A 20,439-nucleotide genomic window follows, 5' to 3' on the forward strand; every position below is an offset into this window, starting at 1 on the left:
CACACACGCCTACATACAGAGAGAGGGAGAGAGCTCCCTATATACAGTGTGCAGCAGAGCAAAGCGATGACAGTTAAAAAATACAGAATGTTTGAAACAATCGCATTTTTTAAACGCAAAGATTCTTCTTATTGCAAAGTTGTATTTTTTTTTGCAGAGCCTGGTGGATAAATATAAAGGAAAATCCCTTCCGATGCCTCTGGCGCTTTCCACCACAATCCTCCAGTGTATCCCATTAATTGTACCAAAGACATCTTTTCCGTCTTGACCCCCAGTGCCCCCCAGCCCCAGGAAAGATTATTAACTGCCTTTAGATCCACTGAACCAGAGCTCTGGTGAGGCTGCTGCACTGTGGTGGGTCCCACTGCAGTTTGATGCGCTTAGATTTAAGGGTTATTGAGACTGAGCTGGCTATATCTACAGGTGTGCATTTCACACTCGGCGTCGCTAAACATAACGATGACTTATGTCGTGTTTATGCAGCGTCTTTCATCTTGAACGCCTCTGTGCTTTACAAAATATAATTAATCAAAAATGAAAGTGAATGTTATCTAAGGAAGTGCCTATTGATACTATTATCCAGTAATAAAACTGTTGAACCAACCAAGGGCTGAAATCCTATCTGGTTTCAATCTGCAACACAATCGTGTCTTGGAATGTAAGATCCTGACGAACTATGGACAATTCTAAAATGTAATAGTTGCCTGGAAACTGTTTTTTGCAGGTCTTAATAATAATAATAATAATAATTGATAATAATCTGCATTTGGCATTACACCTTTCACGTCAGGAGGACATCCCTAAACTCTTCACAGGATGTGAAGTGGAGTGACTCTTGTATTTCTGGGCGTCTTAATAAGAAACTGACTTCTTCATTAAAACTGAATTGAAGAATTGCCCACAGTTCTGCAAGATCTTAAATTTCAAGGCAGGCAAAGATTAGGTGGATAAGTGCTCTGGGATGCCAGGCTGCGTGAGAGGCGCTATATAAATAGAAATTGTTGTTGTTAATATTCGAGCATCAGGTTTTTTATTGCTATAATATGAACCTTGATCAATATCAATACTTCATAATACTGTAAATGAAAGACAAACACTTTACCCCATCTTGCCCGCATTTTCATTTTGCTCCTACGCTCTTTCCCCAGTTTCTTTTTGTATCTTTTTAAAAAAAAGAATCTTCCCCTTCCTTATTTTGTCAAGTTGTGCGGCTTAATGGTTAAGAGCACTCACCCTTGCAAGCGAGTGGACCTGGGTTCAATTCCCGGGCAGGGTGAAACGTTGGGCAAGTTTCCTTACTCCACACGCCTGTTTACCTAGCGGTAAGAAGGAACCCAATTGTTAGTTGATTGGCAGATCACTTTTCCTAGGATAATAATCCCTTAAAAAAAATTGGTCACTCAATCCACGACTATGTGTGCTGTGTGCAATTGGCTGCCGTGTTTCACCTACAATATACAGAGTCAGTTCACTTTCCAGTATATTCTGTGAAGCGCTTTGAGATGTTGTGAAGATGTGATAAGGCACTATATCAAATGCAAGAACTGATTAGTTATTATCAATAATAATATTAATAATATATTAGCTCTTGTGGTTTCCTGGTATTTTCCATCTCTAGGAATTGGGTCAAATTCAACATTGACTGAATTTGTGGGTCTTAAAGGATTACGAGCCTTGGGGAGACTTCACAGTTCCCACTGGGCCCAGGTCTACATGATATTATGCATAAATTGGCAGAGTTACTAAGAGGGAAAGCAGGAATAACAAATTTTAAGAGTACTCTTCTGAGAATGGAGCTGAAGTATATTGTGTAGAGGGAGATTTGTCTTTAACTGGCCATCCTTGTACCAACTTCTTTTTATATAGCAGTTTTTATGTAAAAGAATGTCTCCGAGCACTTCACATAATTAATTTAAAATGAAGGCATATTGTTTAGGCGTATCATACTAACTGGGAACGCTTGATATTGACAATGAACTGGTCCAAAAAGGAAACAAATTATCCCTTTCTTGACACTGGCAGTCCTTAACCTTGACAACAAGAAGAAGTAGGGATTATTTGTCTGGGAACCAATCTAATTTGGTCCCTGTGGTACAGATGAGAGACTGTGACAACTGGGATTGTTTATATTGAAGAAAACAACAACAACTAACATTTATATAGTACCCTTCATGCAGGATAGTGGCTTGGTGTTCTGTGCATTTTAAACTCTGTGAATATGTGTGATGTAGCCAATCGGTCACTGTCGCAAAGTCGAAGAGGTTTGATGTAACTCTCAACTTGTATGTCAGCCTGGCTCAGTGGTAGCCTCTCGTCTCTGAGTCAGAAGATGGTGGGTTCAAGCGCCACATCAGGACTTGGAATCACATAGTCTAAGCTGACACTCTAAGCTGACACTGGATGTGTTGCATTGTCAGTGGTGCCATCCTTTGGATGAGACATTAAACCGAGGTGCTGACTGCCTGTCTGATGGACGTTAAAGATCCCACAGCGCTATTTGAAATGAAAAATAATTGGTCTCCACTCCATGGCTGTTTGAGGGATATTGTTGTGCACAAATTGGCTGCTGCGTTTCCCCCTCAAAATGCACAATCAAAATCACTTTACAATATATCCTGTGAAAGAAACTCTTTGAAAAGTCTCGATGACATGATAAGGCGCTATATCAAATGCAAGGATTATTACTTGCTTTACACAGGGTACTAAAAGTATATGAATGTTTTGCCCAAGGAAGTAATGAAGGTGATAGTGTTGTGAATTTTAAGGTGGATTGAGTTAGGTTGGCGATGGCGCGGCGGAGAACAGGGGTACGAGAGATGCCGATTTAATAGCACATAGCAACTGATATCAGTCCTGTGAACCATGATGGCCTTTTCGGGTGTTCAGCATTCCCATGTTTCTGATTCAAAAAGTGGAGCACTGCCGATCACTTCTGGAATGTCTGCTATTTGTAAAAGTTCATTAGTAATCAGGACAAAGACATTAAAAGTAGACGGTCCACATTTGTAGATGGAAGTGGTTTCTGAATTGAAATCCCACCCAGTAAGTAGAATACAAAAGAAAGAAATCTAACAGTGAGATTGTGGGACACTGTTGTGTGCAATTGGCTGCTGCGTTTCGCCCACATAATACACAATCAATTCACTTTACAGTATATCCTGTGAAGCGGTTTGAGATGTCTCAATGACGTGATACGACGTTATAATCTGATGCTATTATTATTAATATCTAGACAGACGGCAACTGGTCTGAACATTACTAAAGCTATAAAGCTCTTTCATTCTCGATCTTTAGGTTGGCCATCTCTGCCTCTCAAATCTTTGAACACCTGGACCATTGTCCCCCTCTCAATCTTCTACTCCAATGGCAGCCTCATCACGAGGCTTGACAGGCAGCCATTCATGAACTTGTACTCTGCTTTGTGGTCCATTGACTGTTAGGAATGTTGGCCTATTCCCTCTAATGTGAATGACTGTCATTCTGCAGCGAGTGAGGTGACCCTTTCCTGGCACTAGGTACCAGGGAAGATCTGAAGACTGTCAGACCCAAAGGGGGCAATTATTTCCGGAATAGAATGCATAAAAAGCTATTGTGTAGCCATGTAGGGGATGGATGGCAAAGGCAAAGCACACACGATTCTTCTTTCACCTATATTTGGAAACATTTTACGAACCGTACTCAGCGCAACCTCGCAAATTAAAACCGACTTTAAGGATTTGCCACCATTATTTTCTTAACATACAATTATGTTAACTAGGACAAAATGGTCTCGCTGGCTGCGACACACACTGTGACCTTTCAAGCTGCAGAATTCTGAGGCAGAAGTTTGGTGCCAAGTATCGATAAACTCGAATGGGAGCTGTGTGGCAATCATGACTTCCGTAAAAAATTAAGCAACAATAGTTGATTTGTTGAAGTTTTTCTTTGCCAGCCTCAAAGCTACGTCAAACTCATCCTAGTTCGCCTTTCTCACCCACCTCGCCAAAGATGATTATCGAGACAATGTATTTGTTTTCAGTCATGATCGTTTTGAGCTCAGCATTTTACGGACTGGTGCTGTGCCGATTTTTAAAAAAAATATATACATTACACAGAACTTGATCCCTGGGGCCAAGGAGATTTCTATTAGAACACCCAGCAAGCGATCAAGTGCCTGAGCTTGATAATTTCTTCAACTGGTGCGGCTTGGAGCCAATAAATATATTTACTTTTCCACCCAATTTTCTTCTCTCTGCTCGCGAAGTCCGTGCGTGACTCATGCTGCAGTGGGCCAGCTCCCATCAGCAACTCAGGTTAGACGAGGTCAAGAGAAACCCTTTCACGCAGCGGGTTATCGGAACATTGAAACATGGAATACTCTGCCATTTGAGGGCTGATATCCTAAAGAGCACGTCTAATGGAAGTGGATAAGGGTTTGAAGATGAAGACGTTTGTGGAATGTAAACAGGACCAGGAACTTAGGATGATTTCCACCTTCCCTTCACATCCCGCCCCCCCGCCCTCACCTCCAGAGACAAGATCACTGAACCATATATGTATGCACAGCTGTCCAGGCTCAAAGCAGCTACCTCAACACTGACCAGGAATCAATCCTGGGACCTTCTCCAATATTATGCTCTGTGGCTCAATATTATAGTGTCCACAAAGTCATGTTACCCCCATGTGTGTTTTTTTTTAATATGCTGCACTAATCAACTGAAACTTCAGGAAGAACGATGACAATTGTATTTAGAAATACTTAATTGTATTCCGTACAGGGTGTACCAGGACTTTGTGGACACCCTGTACAATGAGAAGTGCACTTGGAGTGTAAGTTGGAAGCTGTTTGAAGAAACTGACTGTGGGAAACCAATTTCAAATCTTTTAACATTTTTAAGACCATAATAATATCCTTGCATTTGATATAGTGCCTTATCATGTCATTGAGACCTCAAAGATCATTAGTCTTTAAAGTCCATGGCTTTCAAGGTTGGAACCATAAGAAATCTCAGGCCTCAGTGTCCCTTGCTGTGCACTGAAGAGTTAACTAGTAATTGCAAGTACAGTAATGTGAAATGCCATTGAATTTAGATGCTTGCGATAATGATAGCTTTCCTTGTGGTTTGCACTTAAACAAGCGCAGAGTGGTCTAATACAAATACTTTGCATCTCCGGCCTGTAGATTGCACTTGGCACCAACATCAAAGCACAATTGGTCTTTCTTGCCTTGCCAGTACTTCATTCTCACTTCTGTGAATCACTTGTGCACACCTGGAGTGAAGTTCCCAGGAGGAGAGCTGGGAACAATGAAACATTTCTAACCAAAGCCTGAAACCGGGACCGCTACTGGTGCACTCGAGCTGTTGGAAACGAGCAAAGCCAAGGCATGTGGAGCCACCAGGGAGCTTCATTGTATTTTACTGAGCGATGTTTTCGATTTCGGCACATGTTGAGGACTTGTGAATAACATCGAACGTTCCCTTGAAAGGTCTTGGGCTGCCCATGGAACCACCTAGGACCCTTCATTAGATAACTAAGTGGTGCTCAATTAGATTAGTGCTCCCTGAATTTGTACTGTGCATGTTCAATCACATTGTTACTGAAACCATCTCTAGGTAGTGTTGGGAGCTGGACTCCAGCACCATTCATATAGACTAGGGTGCCAGGGTGCTTAACAATGGTATTGTTTGATGCTCAGTTGGTGAGAAAGGGGAGATGACCGTAGGCATGATCAAAGAGGAAAGTCTTCAGGTGAGATCTGAAGACTGGCAAGGTGGAGTGATTGAGGCAGGGAATTCAATAGTATAACATGATATGGACCCCATTTCAACCCCAAACTAGTCTAAGGTTTGCCCTGCACTTTGCAATACTTGCATATTCATATGCAATTCATAAGCATTTTAACTTAAAAAAAGGCTTAAAGTCCTTCACATATTATCATTTTGAAGTCTAGTGATGATTGTACAGGCAAACATGGCAGCTAACCTTTGCCAGCAATTGAAGGAATGAAACTCGTGAATTCATCTGTGTGAATTTGAATGAGGGAGAAATGTTGATCAGGAGGATGCTCCTTGCTCTTAAAATAACATCTTTATCAAACACTTAAACAGGCAGGTAAGGTCTTGTCCAAGGGACAACACCTCTGACAAAGCTTTGCTTCCCCAGTACTGTACTGGAATGACTGCTTAAACGAGAGGCTCATGACATAGTGTGGGGCTTGAACCTATAACCTTCTGACTCTTGAGACGATTGCACAACCAACTGAGCAAAATTAATTGTACGAGTTACGATTTCTGCCAGGATCACCCAACTCTCCAGCTCAGGAACCAGAGAAAAGAAAAAGCATGGGTAAACTGATTAAATTCATGTGTTTATTGTGAGGCATGGTAAGTGAGGAACACACATCCCTTTGCTCTGTCATCTCACACGACTCCTTGGCTGGTTCTGCGTTCTCATGTGATGCCTGTAATTAACACTGTCGGAGACACTGCTGATGAATGTTAAAAACATCCTGTCTCATTAGATTTCACTTGTACACAGTTAGGCGTTGGAAGGAACATGAAAAAGTACTACAGAAATGCCAGTCGCTCTCTGTACTTCAGGTACAGAGGCCGCTTGGGAATTTCTGCAGTCTTCAAGGAACTTCACTCAAGAAACTGCTACTTATATACATTTTTGAGTCAAGTTCCTTGACAAGGTATTTTCTTTTGAACTCTATCCTTTCATCGAGGTTGCTAAATGGCAACTTTCTATAAAAATAGAAACAGATTGAGGGAGCTGTGCTCTCCCCTGTTGTTGGTAGATTTACCGCTCTTCGAGGGTGGGATTGAAATCCTATTAGACACCCACATCGACAAAGGTCAATAACTTTCTAACCAGTGGAGAATAACCGTGTGCGCTTGGCGTCAGTGTGCTCTAGGCACGTATGTATGTGTGGGTGCGAGAGATAGGCATGTGTGCTAGCACCTCTGAGTGTTTGCTCCAACTGTGACCAGTGTGAGTGCATCCCTTGATTGACAGGTGTAGGGGTGTCCATTGGATGACTGATGGGTGAATGACATGCGTGTGCAAATGTCTCTTGATTGACGTGTGTGGGATGTGCTCCCCATGATTGACTTGCATGTATTTCGTGACTGAAACCCAAGTTGGTGTGGGTCTCGTGATCCAAACGTGTGCCATGATTGGCAGGTGTGCGAATGTGCATCCATGATTGATGGGTGTGTGTCCCGTGATTGACAGGCATGTGGGTGTGCGTTCATGATCAATGGGGCATATGAGTTGGCGTTCCATAATTGTCACGCGTGTTGGTGTTGATTGACACACATGTGCTTGTGCATTTGGACTGTGGCCAAGGCTGGGGTTCACTGTGACTCTCTCCAGGCGTGGCCTGACTGTGCTTCTCGTTCATCACAGTGGTCCTCTCACACAAAAAATAATATCCATCAAAACTCACAGCAGTATTCATTTACGCTCATAAAAATCAAGGAAAGTGATTACTAGACAACATCATAATGTGTGTGTGTGTGTATCATATATAATTATAGATATATCCTAGCTCAATAATACATCAGTATAAAATATTCAAAAGCCTTAAATTGCTCCTGTTTTTAACAGATTTTGAGCTAATAGCCTCAGTTAAAACAACATTGCACAAATTCTCCTTATATTGGGTAACATTTAACTGTCTGCATTGGATGCAGAGACCCTAACTCTGACCCTGCTACAATAAGACTGTCACTCCTAGACCTTCAAACGCCAATACTGTTTTTGGACCTGTTATTGATTATTGGCGCATGTTTACAAGGAAGAGTGTGGGTGGGGGAGGGGGAGGTGGGGCTGATCATGTGAATGCCATTCAGCCACCTCCAAAACCAATGAGGCTTGCATAGGAACTCTCATGTTCTTTCTTTTTCAGCCCCTTCCCTTGCCTCCCTCCCTCTCAGGAGGTGGGGTGGGGTGGGGGGTGATTATGAAACTTATCAGTGATTTACTTTCTCATATCGTCCATTTCCTGGGCCGATTTTAGAAAAATAGGTAGCAGTGGCCTAAATGCACGATGGGTCAAATGCCTCCCCCCACCCCACTTCTGTGCTTAAAACTTGTGTGTTCCTACACTTCGCCTGTAGGTTCAATTATCAATAGATATAAAGTTCCAATCGTTGTAGGCTCAGAGAGCACAGGATGTCTAAATATAGCAGAGAAGCCCCAGGACAGGGCTACACCCTGACCCCTCCTCTGCTTTCTTCTCTCCTCCCCCGCCCAACACACGTACATGCTTAAGATCCTTTGCAATCTCTCAAAAGCAGACACGCAACTAATTATTATTAAAAATCCTTTCCGATAATACAGCACAGCTGTGGAATCATTCATCTTATAACAATATTTTGTCAGTACAAGTTTTTGTTACAGTGCTTCTGTAAGGCCATCGAGACACGGGTCTCGGCCATAGTCGATCTGCATGGTATTAGGTTCAGCCTCTGTCATGTGACATGTTGGCTCTGGTCACAGTGAACCATGGTCTCCTCAAGGCAACTGGATCGTTGAACTGAATAAACCGTGGGCCCAGATGGGTAGGCTGAGGCGGGTGTCAAAGGTCACGGGAGTCATCTGGGAAATGACCCTTTGAGGGTGCCTGCAAAGGGCAGAAGTCGCAACCTTGGGGGAAGCATGCTTCACAGAGGACTTTGTCAGATTGCCGTGTCCCAAAGAACTGCCTGTTTTGTACAGGGAGGGGTAGTCATTTTTAAACTCTTTGCCGTGTTGTTTTTCTTCCAGCTGGGGAGGATGGGCATGCTGTCTTGTTTACAAAGGCCCTTCTCCGGCTTCTGTCGAGACTTGATCTCTTTACACAAATATCGCTTCTTCTCGATCGTTTCAAGTAACGTGCTGTCGCCATAGAACCACTGCTGATACAACGCCTGACAAAAAGACAGAAACCCAGGGCGTGAATCCTGCTGCAGTCACAGAGTCCAGCATATTGCTTCACACTCATATTTCTCCAGCAATTCCCAGCTGTCAGTTGTAAAATTATATCAGATCGTCCCCTCAAACACAATTTACACCAATTTGGTAATAACTGATTTCCTGTTATTCACCAGGATACGGGTTACTCACTGTTTAAGTGTGGACAGCTCCTGTTTATTCACCAGAGTAACACTGCATTTCCGATGGTATTTGATGGACCTTTGAGTTGCGTTCTGACTACATTTGATACGTGCCTTGCAGAATTTGGGCCACTTTTATTTTAAGATGCGGCCTTTACTTTCGAAATAATGTATATCTTTTCTGACAGTGTACACGTATTACAACGGTAGCTTGAAGATCACTGATATTATTATTTATTATTGTATATTATTAATATCACTGGGAGCTGGCAGTGAGGTTGAAGGCTACATATCAATGGAAGTGAGTGAGGTGGAAGGTGAAACATCTTGAACCACCTTGAAGGTCACATATAATGTTTAAGCTGTGAACCTGCATAATCCTATTGTTATTGGGAGCCTGAGTTCAGTTGCATATTATTAAGCGCCTGATTGAAAAGTCACGCATACTGGGATCTTCAGTGTCCCATCACAGCTACTGACGCTCTGCATTGTAACACCTCCATCACCCGTTACCTGTTAATGATCTACATTCCTGCTCCAATCCCTCACATTATGTAACCTTCAAAGCTCATCACGGCATCATTTTTCCTTTTACTTCACAACTGTTAAAGCTGTGGTCATGTGTGGGCAGGTGCAGGATGTAGCTAAAGTTTTGGGGTCTCACAGGGTATGTGTATGTGCTTGTTTGTGTGTGTGTGTTATGTTCTTGAGATTATTGTGAATTTTTTCAGGTTCCTGCTCTTTCTTGCACTCCTTCCTATCTTGACTTGTCCCTTGTTCTGCTAACCTCTGCTACTACTCTCTCCATTTCACTCAACAACAACTTGCGTTTATATAGTGCCCTTCATGCGGGTAGCGTTTCAGAGCGCTTAACAGAGATGTAGTTTGACGCTGAGCCGGGAGGGGAGGTGATCGAAGGCATGGTCAAAGAGAATAGTCTTCAGGTGTGATCTAAAGAGGGGGCAGGATGGAAGGATTGAGGCAGCAAGTTCCACAGATTCAGAGCACAGTGGCTGAAAGCATGGCAGAGGGGACGAGGGTTGTGCAGATTAACTGTTCTGCAACAGGTCGAGCCTGGCAAGGACTTCGGTGATGAGGGGGTGCAGAGCCTGATACGGGTGAGGACACGGGCTACGGAGTTTCACTCCCTCTCTTCAGCTGGAGAAACATTGGGTCTACGCTCTGATCAGCACAGGTTATCGTTGCTACTCAGCATCGTTCTACATGGAATAAGCTGAACACTCAGGGTTAACAACAACAACTGGCATTTATATAGTGCTCCTCAAGCAGGGTAGTGTCCCAGAATGCTTGGTGAACACCAGAGAGGAGCCTTAATGTTTGTTTAAATAAAATCTACTGGTGGTTGGCATTGAAATGTGTTTGTTCGTGTTGCCCCCTGCAGGCATCACTGCAAGTATGAGCAAACAATGAGCAGTAATGTTATAATGTGATTTCATTATAAATCCCAATAATTTCTCTGCCCTCCACTGTATCAATTAGAGCAAAGCTGAGAATCCTATCCAAATACCGGATAATGATTCTGTGGTATCCTCCAACATTTGTGTTTGTTGAAATGTGTTCAGATTAATTATAATCCATGTTGCAATGGGAACATTATTTTGTATAAAAGACCTGAATGTTGGGGGTGAGGGCGGGGTGTTTGGGGGAAGAAGCACTGGAAAGATTATAATTTAAATCCTCTCTGTACATAAAATGTGTACAGGGAGTTTTCAAGTAATGCAACAGCGCCCTCTGCGGGACACTGTCAGGATAGGCCAAAGCAGACCAGCATAGTGCAGTTGTAGAGAAAGGGGGGCAAATGAGACCATTCCAACACTTTGTTTTCTCTCCCAGTTGTGTGGGCTGTGAATTGTTAACCGAACTAATGGTTATATTAGTGGCAATACGGTGCTATGCTGCTACTCTTGCGTAGTTTGAATTCCTTTTATCGGTGCTATTTTGGTTGCTGTAGTCGGTAGGTTTGATGGGTGTTCCGAGAGGAAATTAAGTAATTTCTGCCATACAGAGTACCGATGGTATCAGCACATTTCATCTTCAAAGCCTGGCATTCGTAATGTGCGTGTTTATCAAGTTCCTGGGGGTGCAGGGTGGGAATGTTGTCTGCAGAGGGGAGGGAGGTCAAACAGTGTGTGCTTTGATTAGGCAATGCCTCCACAGAATGTCTCTTAGGCAATGGAGAGGATGGAGTTTGTGTTAGGAGAGGAGCGGGATAGATGGGACGAATGATCCATGTTTTGTTTTCAAGCGGTGGCTGTTGATGGTTAGTTGGGCGTTCACGGCGTGTGGGACCCGAAGGGGAGTGACATTGAGGTGAAGATGCAGTGGAGGCCTGTAATATCGTGGCTAGCACACTTGTCTCACAAGCGAGAGAAACCGGGTTCATTTCCTGGGCAGGGCAAAACCTTAGGCAACTTTCCTTACTCCACATGCCTCTGTCACACATCCTAGCAGTAAGTAGGAACCCAGTTCTTATTCGATTGGCAGAAAATAATTCCTCCACCACAAAAAACATTTGGTCACTCACTCCACGAATGTTTGTAGGACACTGCTGTGTGCAATTGGCTGCCGCATTTTGCCCACAAAATACAGTCAATCCAATTCACACTATATTCTGTAAAGCACTTTGAGACTTTATAAGTCAAATGCAGGTATAATTATTACAATAATACCTTCACTGTTCTTTCCCTTTCTAGAATAGAGTGCTTTATTATCTGTGAGGGATTCTGAGCTGAGTTTAGCTGATCGCACCCAGGGCAGCAGTTATTAGATTGATAAAATGGGGTTCCTGCTCCTGATCACCATCCAGAGAATGTTTTGTGGCTGCAGGACAGCTATCAACAGTGGGTGTTCATAACCATCTGGTGGTTGACCATTCATGGTATCTGAGTCCCCCTGCAGATGGGCCCATACTGTTGACTAGCCGGACACATTATTGTCTGGCCACACAAATGGAAAATGGATGAGGTGATGTCGTGTAGGGCGGCTGTGTGTGGGACTATGCACTATCACCTTCGGATAGGATGAAGAGGTGATTGAAACGATTTTTTTTGGGGGTGGGGGGGTGGTATCTGTAAAATAGTCATCTTCAAAATCACTATGAAATAGACACCCTCCCTCCCCCGCCCGCCCCCCCCCCCCCCCCACCCCCGGAAATAGGTCTCATCATTGCTAAACGCTCTGAAACGCCGTCCGAAGTGAAGGGCGCTATATAAATGCAAGTTGTTGATGTTGAGATGGGGGCATGATAAATATCCTCAGATGAGAGACTGCAAAGCAACAATCCAGAGCAGAGTTGGAGAGCCAGACTGTTGTGGTGTTGGCGGCTGAGCTGAGTAGACGCTATGTGAAGGTGTGACCACAAGATGACGCTCCTACCTCCTCTGTGTATATGTGTGGCTGTTCTTACTGACAACAACAAAAACAAATGACAATTGTATTAGCGCCTTTCACGTTAGGAGGACGTCCGAACGCACTGTGAAGTCAGTATTTTGGACCTGAACTGGGGGGGGGGGGGGGGGGAGTGTCAGGATTGGGGAGGGCAGTGGGGAAGCAGGGCGATCAAAAGCAGTCGAAGAGGGGTCTTGAGATGGATCTTGAAGGAGGCGAGGGAGGGGGCGAGGTGGAGGGACTGCGGGATGGAGTTCCAGAGGGTGGGGGCGGAGTGCCAGAGGGCCCTTGGGGGGGCGAGCGCGGCGGAGGATGGGAGCCCACTGAGCGGAGGGAGCAGGCAGGATGGTAGGGGGTTGCAGAGGTGGGGGGGAAGCAAAACCATGGAAGGCTTTGAAGATGAGGACCAGGATCTTGAACTGTATCGTCTGTGTGATTGGAAGCCAGTGGAGTCGGGCAAGGATGGAGGTGATAGGGTCACGGAGCCCGATGCGAGAGAGGACATGGCCTGCAGAGTTCTGGATGATCTGCAGCCTATGGAGGAAGGGGTTGGGGAGGCCGACAACCAAGGAGTTTGCATAGTTAAGCCTCGATGTTATGAATGCATGTATGAGGGGGAATACACCAGGGGGAATGTACCATATTAACAAAGTAACACTCCTAATTTATCAAAGCTTTCCCATCACTATTTTGAAAAATGAACCTGGCTCACAGATTCCTGTGGTTGCGCCAAAGGAAATATCTGAATGTAAAATGCACCACATTTCAGCTCTGGTGACCGCTATACAAGGAACGTGGGTGAGTCAGACTGAGCTCTGCTGTAAGCCTGGCTAAACTCAATCACTACATTATATAGGCAAGGTAATCTCAATACATCACTATTGAATAATTCAATAGAGGAGAACAAGGGTACATGGGTTTAACTTTAGCGAAGAACAGCCTGATTCAGGGGAACCCTGTTCTAATGCAGTATTTAATATCAAAGAAAAATAAGACCCTGATCTAAGGGGGAGGAGGAAAGCTTTTCCCATTACCCAGCTCCCTGAGCAGCTGCGTTTTAACTCACTGTGGAGTTTAACTTCCAACCAACTGTCTTGTGCGTGTGGTTTGGGGAATGTAGATTTCAATAAATGCGGGGTTGGTGGAGACACGAGATGTCCAAACCAAGCTCTCAAGACTGGGCTCCTGGCACAAAATAAAGTCGCTTGGTTCCGTTCCCTTTAGAGTTCAAGGCCCTGAGTGTCAGGCTGACTGTGTGACCACAACTGACATGTTCATGTATGCTTAACACTTTAAGGGAACAAAACTGTGGAACCAAGGATCAATTTTTGTACAATGTGCTCTGGCCAAGCAATGTAGCCTCAGCTCCTGCCCCATGAGATCTGTGGAGCAGGAGTGTGCAGTCAATCCCCTTAAATAATCTATTTGGTGGAGAAAGACTTCAACAAGACTACAGTACTTTGGCCTTTGCTCACTTTCTCATTCTCTTGCTCCCTCTCCTTCCATCTCTTGGGCAAGGCTGGATGTCTTTGACCTGCTCCCTACACGTTGGGCAGCCAGATACTTGCACATTGAAATTCCGTGCTGTCTTCCCTACAGCATGTTGGGAGGAACTGAGAGGAGCCACACATTCATCCCAAGAACTGGGCTAAATTTGATTCCTAGGGAGGGTTAGAGGATTCAGAAAAGGCTCTGGATAAAATGAAAGCAAATCCTTGATAGCAAATTCAATACACTCCATAAGCTTCTCCATAGCTCGGTGACTGAACCACAATAACCAGGAAAGCCTCTGGTCCTATTCCTGGTCTGTGTTGAGTTGACTTATCTCAGCAAGGAGGTCTCAAAGACGTGAGAAGGCTCTATATCAAATGCAAGGATTATTATTATTATTAAGGACAGTGCTAGGGCTACAGCCGACCTCATCAACCTGGGTTAGGGAGAGGAAAATCAGCCAAATACAAACCCCCGATTGTAACCCCTGATGTCTGAACGTCAAGTGAGGAAACGGATGGGGCCTCCAACCTGATACTCACGTGGGAGTCAGGAGAGGAGGGGTGAAAATCAGGAGGGTAGAACAAAATACTTCCTATTCTTGGTGACCTAAAAAATGGAAGTAAAAGCAGGGAAAGATGAGCTTTCGAGGGTTGATATCAGCCTGCGGCTGATACCCAGTCTGTCCATTTCACTGTGCGGCTTGAAGTCAGTCAGGCAATATTGTGCCACACACTCCCTGATCTTTGTTCTGTGCCTGTGTGTGTGTGTCCGTGTGGCATTGCTTTGCCACATCAGTTGCTGCAGGTCATGAACAGCTGGGAAAACATAGCCCCAGATACATTCAACACAACCCAAGGGGCTCATCTCTGCTGCCAGTATCTGGCTTCCCACAAACACTCAGAGAAAAGAAATTGTGAATCATTAGCCTGATATTTCTCTGTGCAAAAACAATTTAAACCCATTTAAAAAATAACTTCTTTTTAAAAAAATATATATAGGATATGTTTTTCTTTGATCTTGTTGTAGAATCGCAATGATTTATTTGGTGTATGGTCAGGGTAGGTCTCAATATCCCAACGATATTTAACTTTGGTTACAACCCAGCCCAGACTGATGGGAAGAAGGTCACACCTCTCTTAATTTGTGTAGGTTCCAAGGTCTTGTTCTTGTGACATTGGTTACACAACAAGTCCAAGTGTATGTGGGTGTGTGTCTCAACTGCAATCAATTCAGCATTAAACCTGCTGGGCGGAGCTTGGTTGGGCTGAGAACAAACACTGTGGCTGTTAGGTGGGGGCTTTCTTGATTGGGTTTGGGACATCTTCTTTGTCGAGACTAGTTACACATTTGCAGTGGGTATTTCAAGGTGTTGTACTTATCCTGGGAGTGTTTGATGGGACAATGTGGAGGGAATGTCACATGTATGTAACATGTATGTACTCTGGGTACTTGATGACATTGGATGCCCGAAATGGGAAAGAATTCCATTTCCTTGCACTAACAGCCTTCACGCTTTGAGCGTAACTGGTAGGGTTGAGGGGGTGAGGGGCTGTGAAGCAGCCAAGCCATTCCTCATTGTGAATACACCGACACTAATAACTGCACCATGTCTTCAAGAACCCTTTAACCTGGTTCAATCTCAACCCTCTATCTTTCATCTTCTCTCCCCACCCCCCACCCCAACACCTTCACATCTATGTAAAGAGTGCTGTGTGGCTAGCTGATCACTAGCTGATCAATATCAATGATTTCCAGTGCTCCCCGCACCTCTGGTGAAATGCTCTTCATAGTTTAATGTACACGAAATGCGATGTGATCACAAGAGAGAACAAACAGACATCAAACAGGCAAGAAACAACAGCACACGAGTCAACAACAAAACACAGCACAACACCGCAAGTCTTTATGATTGACACAAGGAAAAAAATGTACACCATGGACAGATCGGAGACATTTTTTTATATCAGATTTGCTAATTTTAAAAGATGCACAAATCTGCTTTGGATACACAAAACGATGGAAGAGGCAGGAAAGTCTCTCTCTGTATAACGTGTACAATAAAGTACGGCTTGTCAAATCTTACAGGATGGCAAGGCCTGTTGTAGAAATACAGATAGATGATCCACAAACAGAGAACCTTGGCTTTCAAAGCACAGACCTGCCCCTGCCAATGTTTGAGAGAGAAAGACACAGAGAGAGAGAGAGAGAAAGAGAGAGACTCTGTGGGGTGTACAGCGACAGAATGGAATACAGACAAGTTTTTGGCATGTAGAACCATAAGGTCACTCTGGACTGGCTAGCGATGGTACCTGGCTCTGCTGTACGTCACTGGACTGCCTGAGAGGAGTGATTGATGGAGGAGGCACACCTGAAGTGGAAGCAGATCGGCCAAGCTTGCAGCTTCCCCTAGATTCTGTGAAAGTGAAAGAGGAATTAGAAGGAAGTGTACAGAAAGTGACTTTCCTCCACTCTCACGCACAGAATTCTCATCCTATAAGAATTGATCTGCGAATACTTTGTGCCTTTCAAAGGCAGCGTGTGGTCCTGCTATCAAGTGAAAATGGGGAATCTGCAATGTACAACATCAATCTTGTTTCTGGGGACGTTTTTCTTCCTCCCCATCTCTAATTTTCTACCCTGACTGTGCCGTCAAATACTGAGATACAAGCACCTTGTGCTATCCCATTATGATTGAGCCCAGGCAATGAGCATCGGCAGGGTATTTATCTGGGGAAGGGAAGGGGAAAGGTGCCTCCAATCCTACCCTCATCCAAGGCCAGCAAATTCTCATGGTCTTAGCCTTAATAACTTGTCTTAAAAACTCAGAGCACAGAATATTGGAAGATTCTTAAACTGGTTCTTTAATTGGAAGCCAGTTTTCTGCAAAGCTTTTTAGGCTTCCAAAGACTTAAGTTAAGAATTTTGCACAATCTTAAATGTTTAAGACCATGTCCTCCAGGCTAGGACCCTTTGAAATGGAAACCCTGGCTAGCTTTTGTTTGTCCCTCTTTCGTACCCCAGATTGCCATCTCAGTTAAAATCCTCCAACTTTGTACAGATCAGGGCTTAAACCTGGGACCTTCTTGCTTTGTATGGCTCGGTCTTCCACACAACGCCAAGCAGTCAGATGGATGGAACACATGCACTCAACCATTGTTAACGGTTTGAGCTCCAATACCTAACTAGGCACGTGAGAAGGAAGTCCATGCCTACATGCCTGGGTTTTCCAACAGGAGAGCAATTGGGGGCAAGAAACCTGGATGATTTATGAACGCCCACTAATCTAGGCACCTGGAAGCCAATTGGCTCCTCATGCAGCAAGGATTAAACCTGCAACTATCCTGGTTTCTGGGGCTGCCGTCGTTGCAGGGTGCTGCTACTGTTCGAGACTGTTACCTGGCCGCATTGTGTCCGAGCTGCTGTGTCCTGCGAGGAGAGTCGGACTGACCGATGACCTTCCCAACCGGCTGGACACCACAGCTGATGGTCCCACGGTCCCATCCCATTCCTGAGATTTGATTGTTTCTCCTGAAGTTGGTGGCCCCCCGCCGTGTGCCCCTCGCTCTTTGCTTTCTGTTCTCAGCAAGGGCTCGACGCTGGAGCTTCTCACCTTCAGGTCATCCCCTGGTTCTATTTTTGAAAGACAAACACAAAATCCCATAGGTAAATTGGCGAAGCATCCAAATACTCTCAATCACAACAACTTGCATTTGGATAACAAACTTCACCTGGCGTAGCATCTGGAGAGCTGAACCCCAAAGAGACAGCTCACTCTGCCATCTTCTGACCTGTACAGCACTAAACATTTTAGAGTACTTTCTGCGACTTCACCATAGTGAAGTGGAGAGCTCTCCGGTCTCGCACTGCGCCGTTTTTTACACTTTCGGAAATCGCCAACTCCGACCTGACTACTCAGCATGATGTCAGAGACTTAAACACTTCCCATCTCAAGTTAAAGCATTTTCTGTGCATCCCAGTAACACCTTGAAAAGCTGACGGCAGTACCTGAATGGGACACAATTTACATTTTTATACATGTAAATAAATGTGCATTTATGTACATCGGGTGCAAACCCTTGACTATCCAGCGCCTTGGACTGTTCTCCTGACGTGAAAGGCGCTATATCAATGTCAATTTGTATTGTATTGTGGGCGCTTTATGATTATAATCCACCCTCACTGACTGGCAGGCAATTGCAAGATCAGGCCACTGGGTGACGATCAGGAGCCGGCAGTGGGTTGATTGTAGCAGCCTCACCACTGACTGATTCCTATCCTGATTTAGGGACTGAATTCAGCACTTTCCGGTCTGCATAGGCACCAATCCAACCCTTCGAGGATTGTTCTGTTTATCAGTGATTTCTAGTTATTTACGGGGCCTGATATTTCGCACACACCCTTGCCAGTGGAGTACACAACAGAAGGAAATTGCACATTGTCTCTGGTGTGTGCTGCGCATGTAAAAGATTTGTTACCCAGGCTTGCAATGAGCTAACCTTGGCCCTCAATCATTATGAAACGCAGCCCATGAGTTGTAAAACAATAACTTGCATTAAAATAACACCCTGCAGGATAACTTCTGAAGGACACTAGTCATAGAATAATGCCACGGAGCGCTTCACAGAGACAGGCGGTGGACTCCGAGCGGGTGTGAAGGGGAGGTGACCATAGGGTGTGGTTGAAGAGATGGGTTGGTCTCCTTTTGCCCAAAGAGAATGGGCCCAACCACACAAACAATTGTTCATCACATAGATCTGGAAGTACTTTGGTTACCCTATTTACTCTGGGGCAGTAAACTTCTTGTGAGTAGCTGGGGATCTGCAGTTTGTATGCTCCGAGGGGCTATGCCCTGGCGTCCTTTTGCTGAAATAGTTCACGAACTGTGATGATCCAATTAATGCGTCTGCTAAGCAGCTAAGAGACCATCAAAGACAAATAGATGTGGGTGAGGGGGAGTGAGCGCGGGATTGGGGGGATGATCTCCAGTCTCGTCATTGAGCACAATCTAGGTAAATGGAGTTATCATTAATAACAGACATAAATCAGCTGGAAGGTGTACAGTAAATCAATGCTGCTGCCAGTAGCCAGGCATTGGATGTGAAACACATGGGGGAGGGTGGGGGAGGGAGTCTGATCATTATTTAATTCCTTGGTGGGCAGGCACACTTGGTCTATGCTGAAATGCTACACGTTCTGACCTTGTTCGATTCAATTTGGGGGTGAGCCCCCGGTCAGGGCTAGAATGTATCACAGAAGCAATCGCTCTAAGTAACAAGTGGCAGATGGAGTGCCGGAGCCGAGCCAAATCTATCATTTGTTATGGTCGGGTGTTGCCTGTCCCTCCAGACAGGCTGGGTGCGAGATGTCTTTTTACCAGTGAGAAGTCGGATTCATGGGAAGGAAATATTCAAGGCTTGAAATGTTAAATTTCTTGCTTAATCCTGGCCATTGGTTTCTAACTAGCAACTGCGCCAAATTCCTGGGAAAAGATAGTAATTAAAAGAGAGATTGCTTTGTTAATGTTTGGTTCGCACTTTGATCTGAAGTCAAACAGACAAACTGAATGAGGTTTGATAGCAGCGAAGTGCTGAGTGGTTTTAATATAGGAACTGTTGGCTCCATTGTTTCCACTATAAAATCTCCGATCATCTTTAGCATCAACCATGAGTCAGCCTTGAATCAGCAGGAGGATAGCTGACGAACGTGCAGTATAACTGTGGGAGATTAAATAGAGAGACTATTTCTACTGTTCAGTGAGTCAGTCACAAGAAGATATAATGCAAGATTATTATCAAAATAAAATGAGGGAATTATAGTAATCCTTGTGCATTTGATATAGCAGCTTATTACATTGTTGAAATGTCTCAAAGTGCTTACAGGATTTTACTGTAGAGTACAGTGACTGTAATTTATAGGTAAATGCGACAGCCAATTTGTGCAGTGCAACCCATAAACAGCCGTGCAGTGAATGATTTTATTTGGGGGATTGTTGGCCAGGACAGTGGGAGAAATTTCCTTTTTGAATAGTGCCATGGGATCTTTAACGTCCACCTGAACAGGTAGACGGGACCTTGTTTAACATCTCATCCAAAGGACGGCACCTCTGACAATGCAGTGCTTCCCTACACTGTGAGCTTAACGTCCTGACCTATTGATTGAGGTAGTTAGAAAAATGAAGAAGATTTTACGCAGAGGTTGTTGGCTGTTTAAGCTTAGTTCATCACAGTACGTACCTATTCTACTTTCTATTTCTATTTTCCCCTCATTGTATTTCATCAACTCACATCCTGGTTTCTGTTTTTTAAGAACTTGATCCAAAATGATCCTTTGGTTATGTGGCAATAATAATTCCTGCACTTGATTATTACAATATATTGTCATCCCAAATATTATGGGTGAAAACTCTGTCTGCAGCTATATAATACTTGTATTTGTAGGCAGACGTCACACCCAT

At 44.3% G+C, this 20,439-nt stretch overlaps 1 protein-coding gene across 1 annotated transcript in view; it reads right to left on the bottom strand.

Moving 5' to 3' along the window:
* Positions 1-8,073: 8,073 nt before the first annotated feature.
* The window catches only part of nyap2a (neuronal tyrosine-phosphorylated phosphoinositide-3-kinase adaptor 2a), a 46,507-nt gene continuing 34,141 nt past the window's right edge, over positions 8,074-20,439 (bottom strand). Inside the window, 3 exon segments of the mRNA XM_042339234.1 lie at positions 8,074-8,897; positions 16,295-16,398; positions 17,382-17,615. Of these exon segments, the coding sequence (XP_042195168.1) occupies positions 8,667-8,897; positions 16,295-16,398; positions 17,382-17,615 (569 nt within the window). The 3' untranslated portion in view covers positions 8,074-8,666.

The sequence above is a fragment of the Callorhinchus milii genome, unplaced genomic scaffold (genome assembly GCF_018977255.1).
Source record: "Callorhinchus milii isolate IMCB2004 unplaced genomic scaffold, IMCB_Cmil_1.0 Scaffold11, whole genome shotgun sequence".
NCBI classification, from domain to species: domain Eukaryota; kingdom Metazoa; phylum Chordata; class Chondrichthyes; order Chimaeriformes; family Callorhinchidae; genus Callorhinchus; species Callorhinchus milii.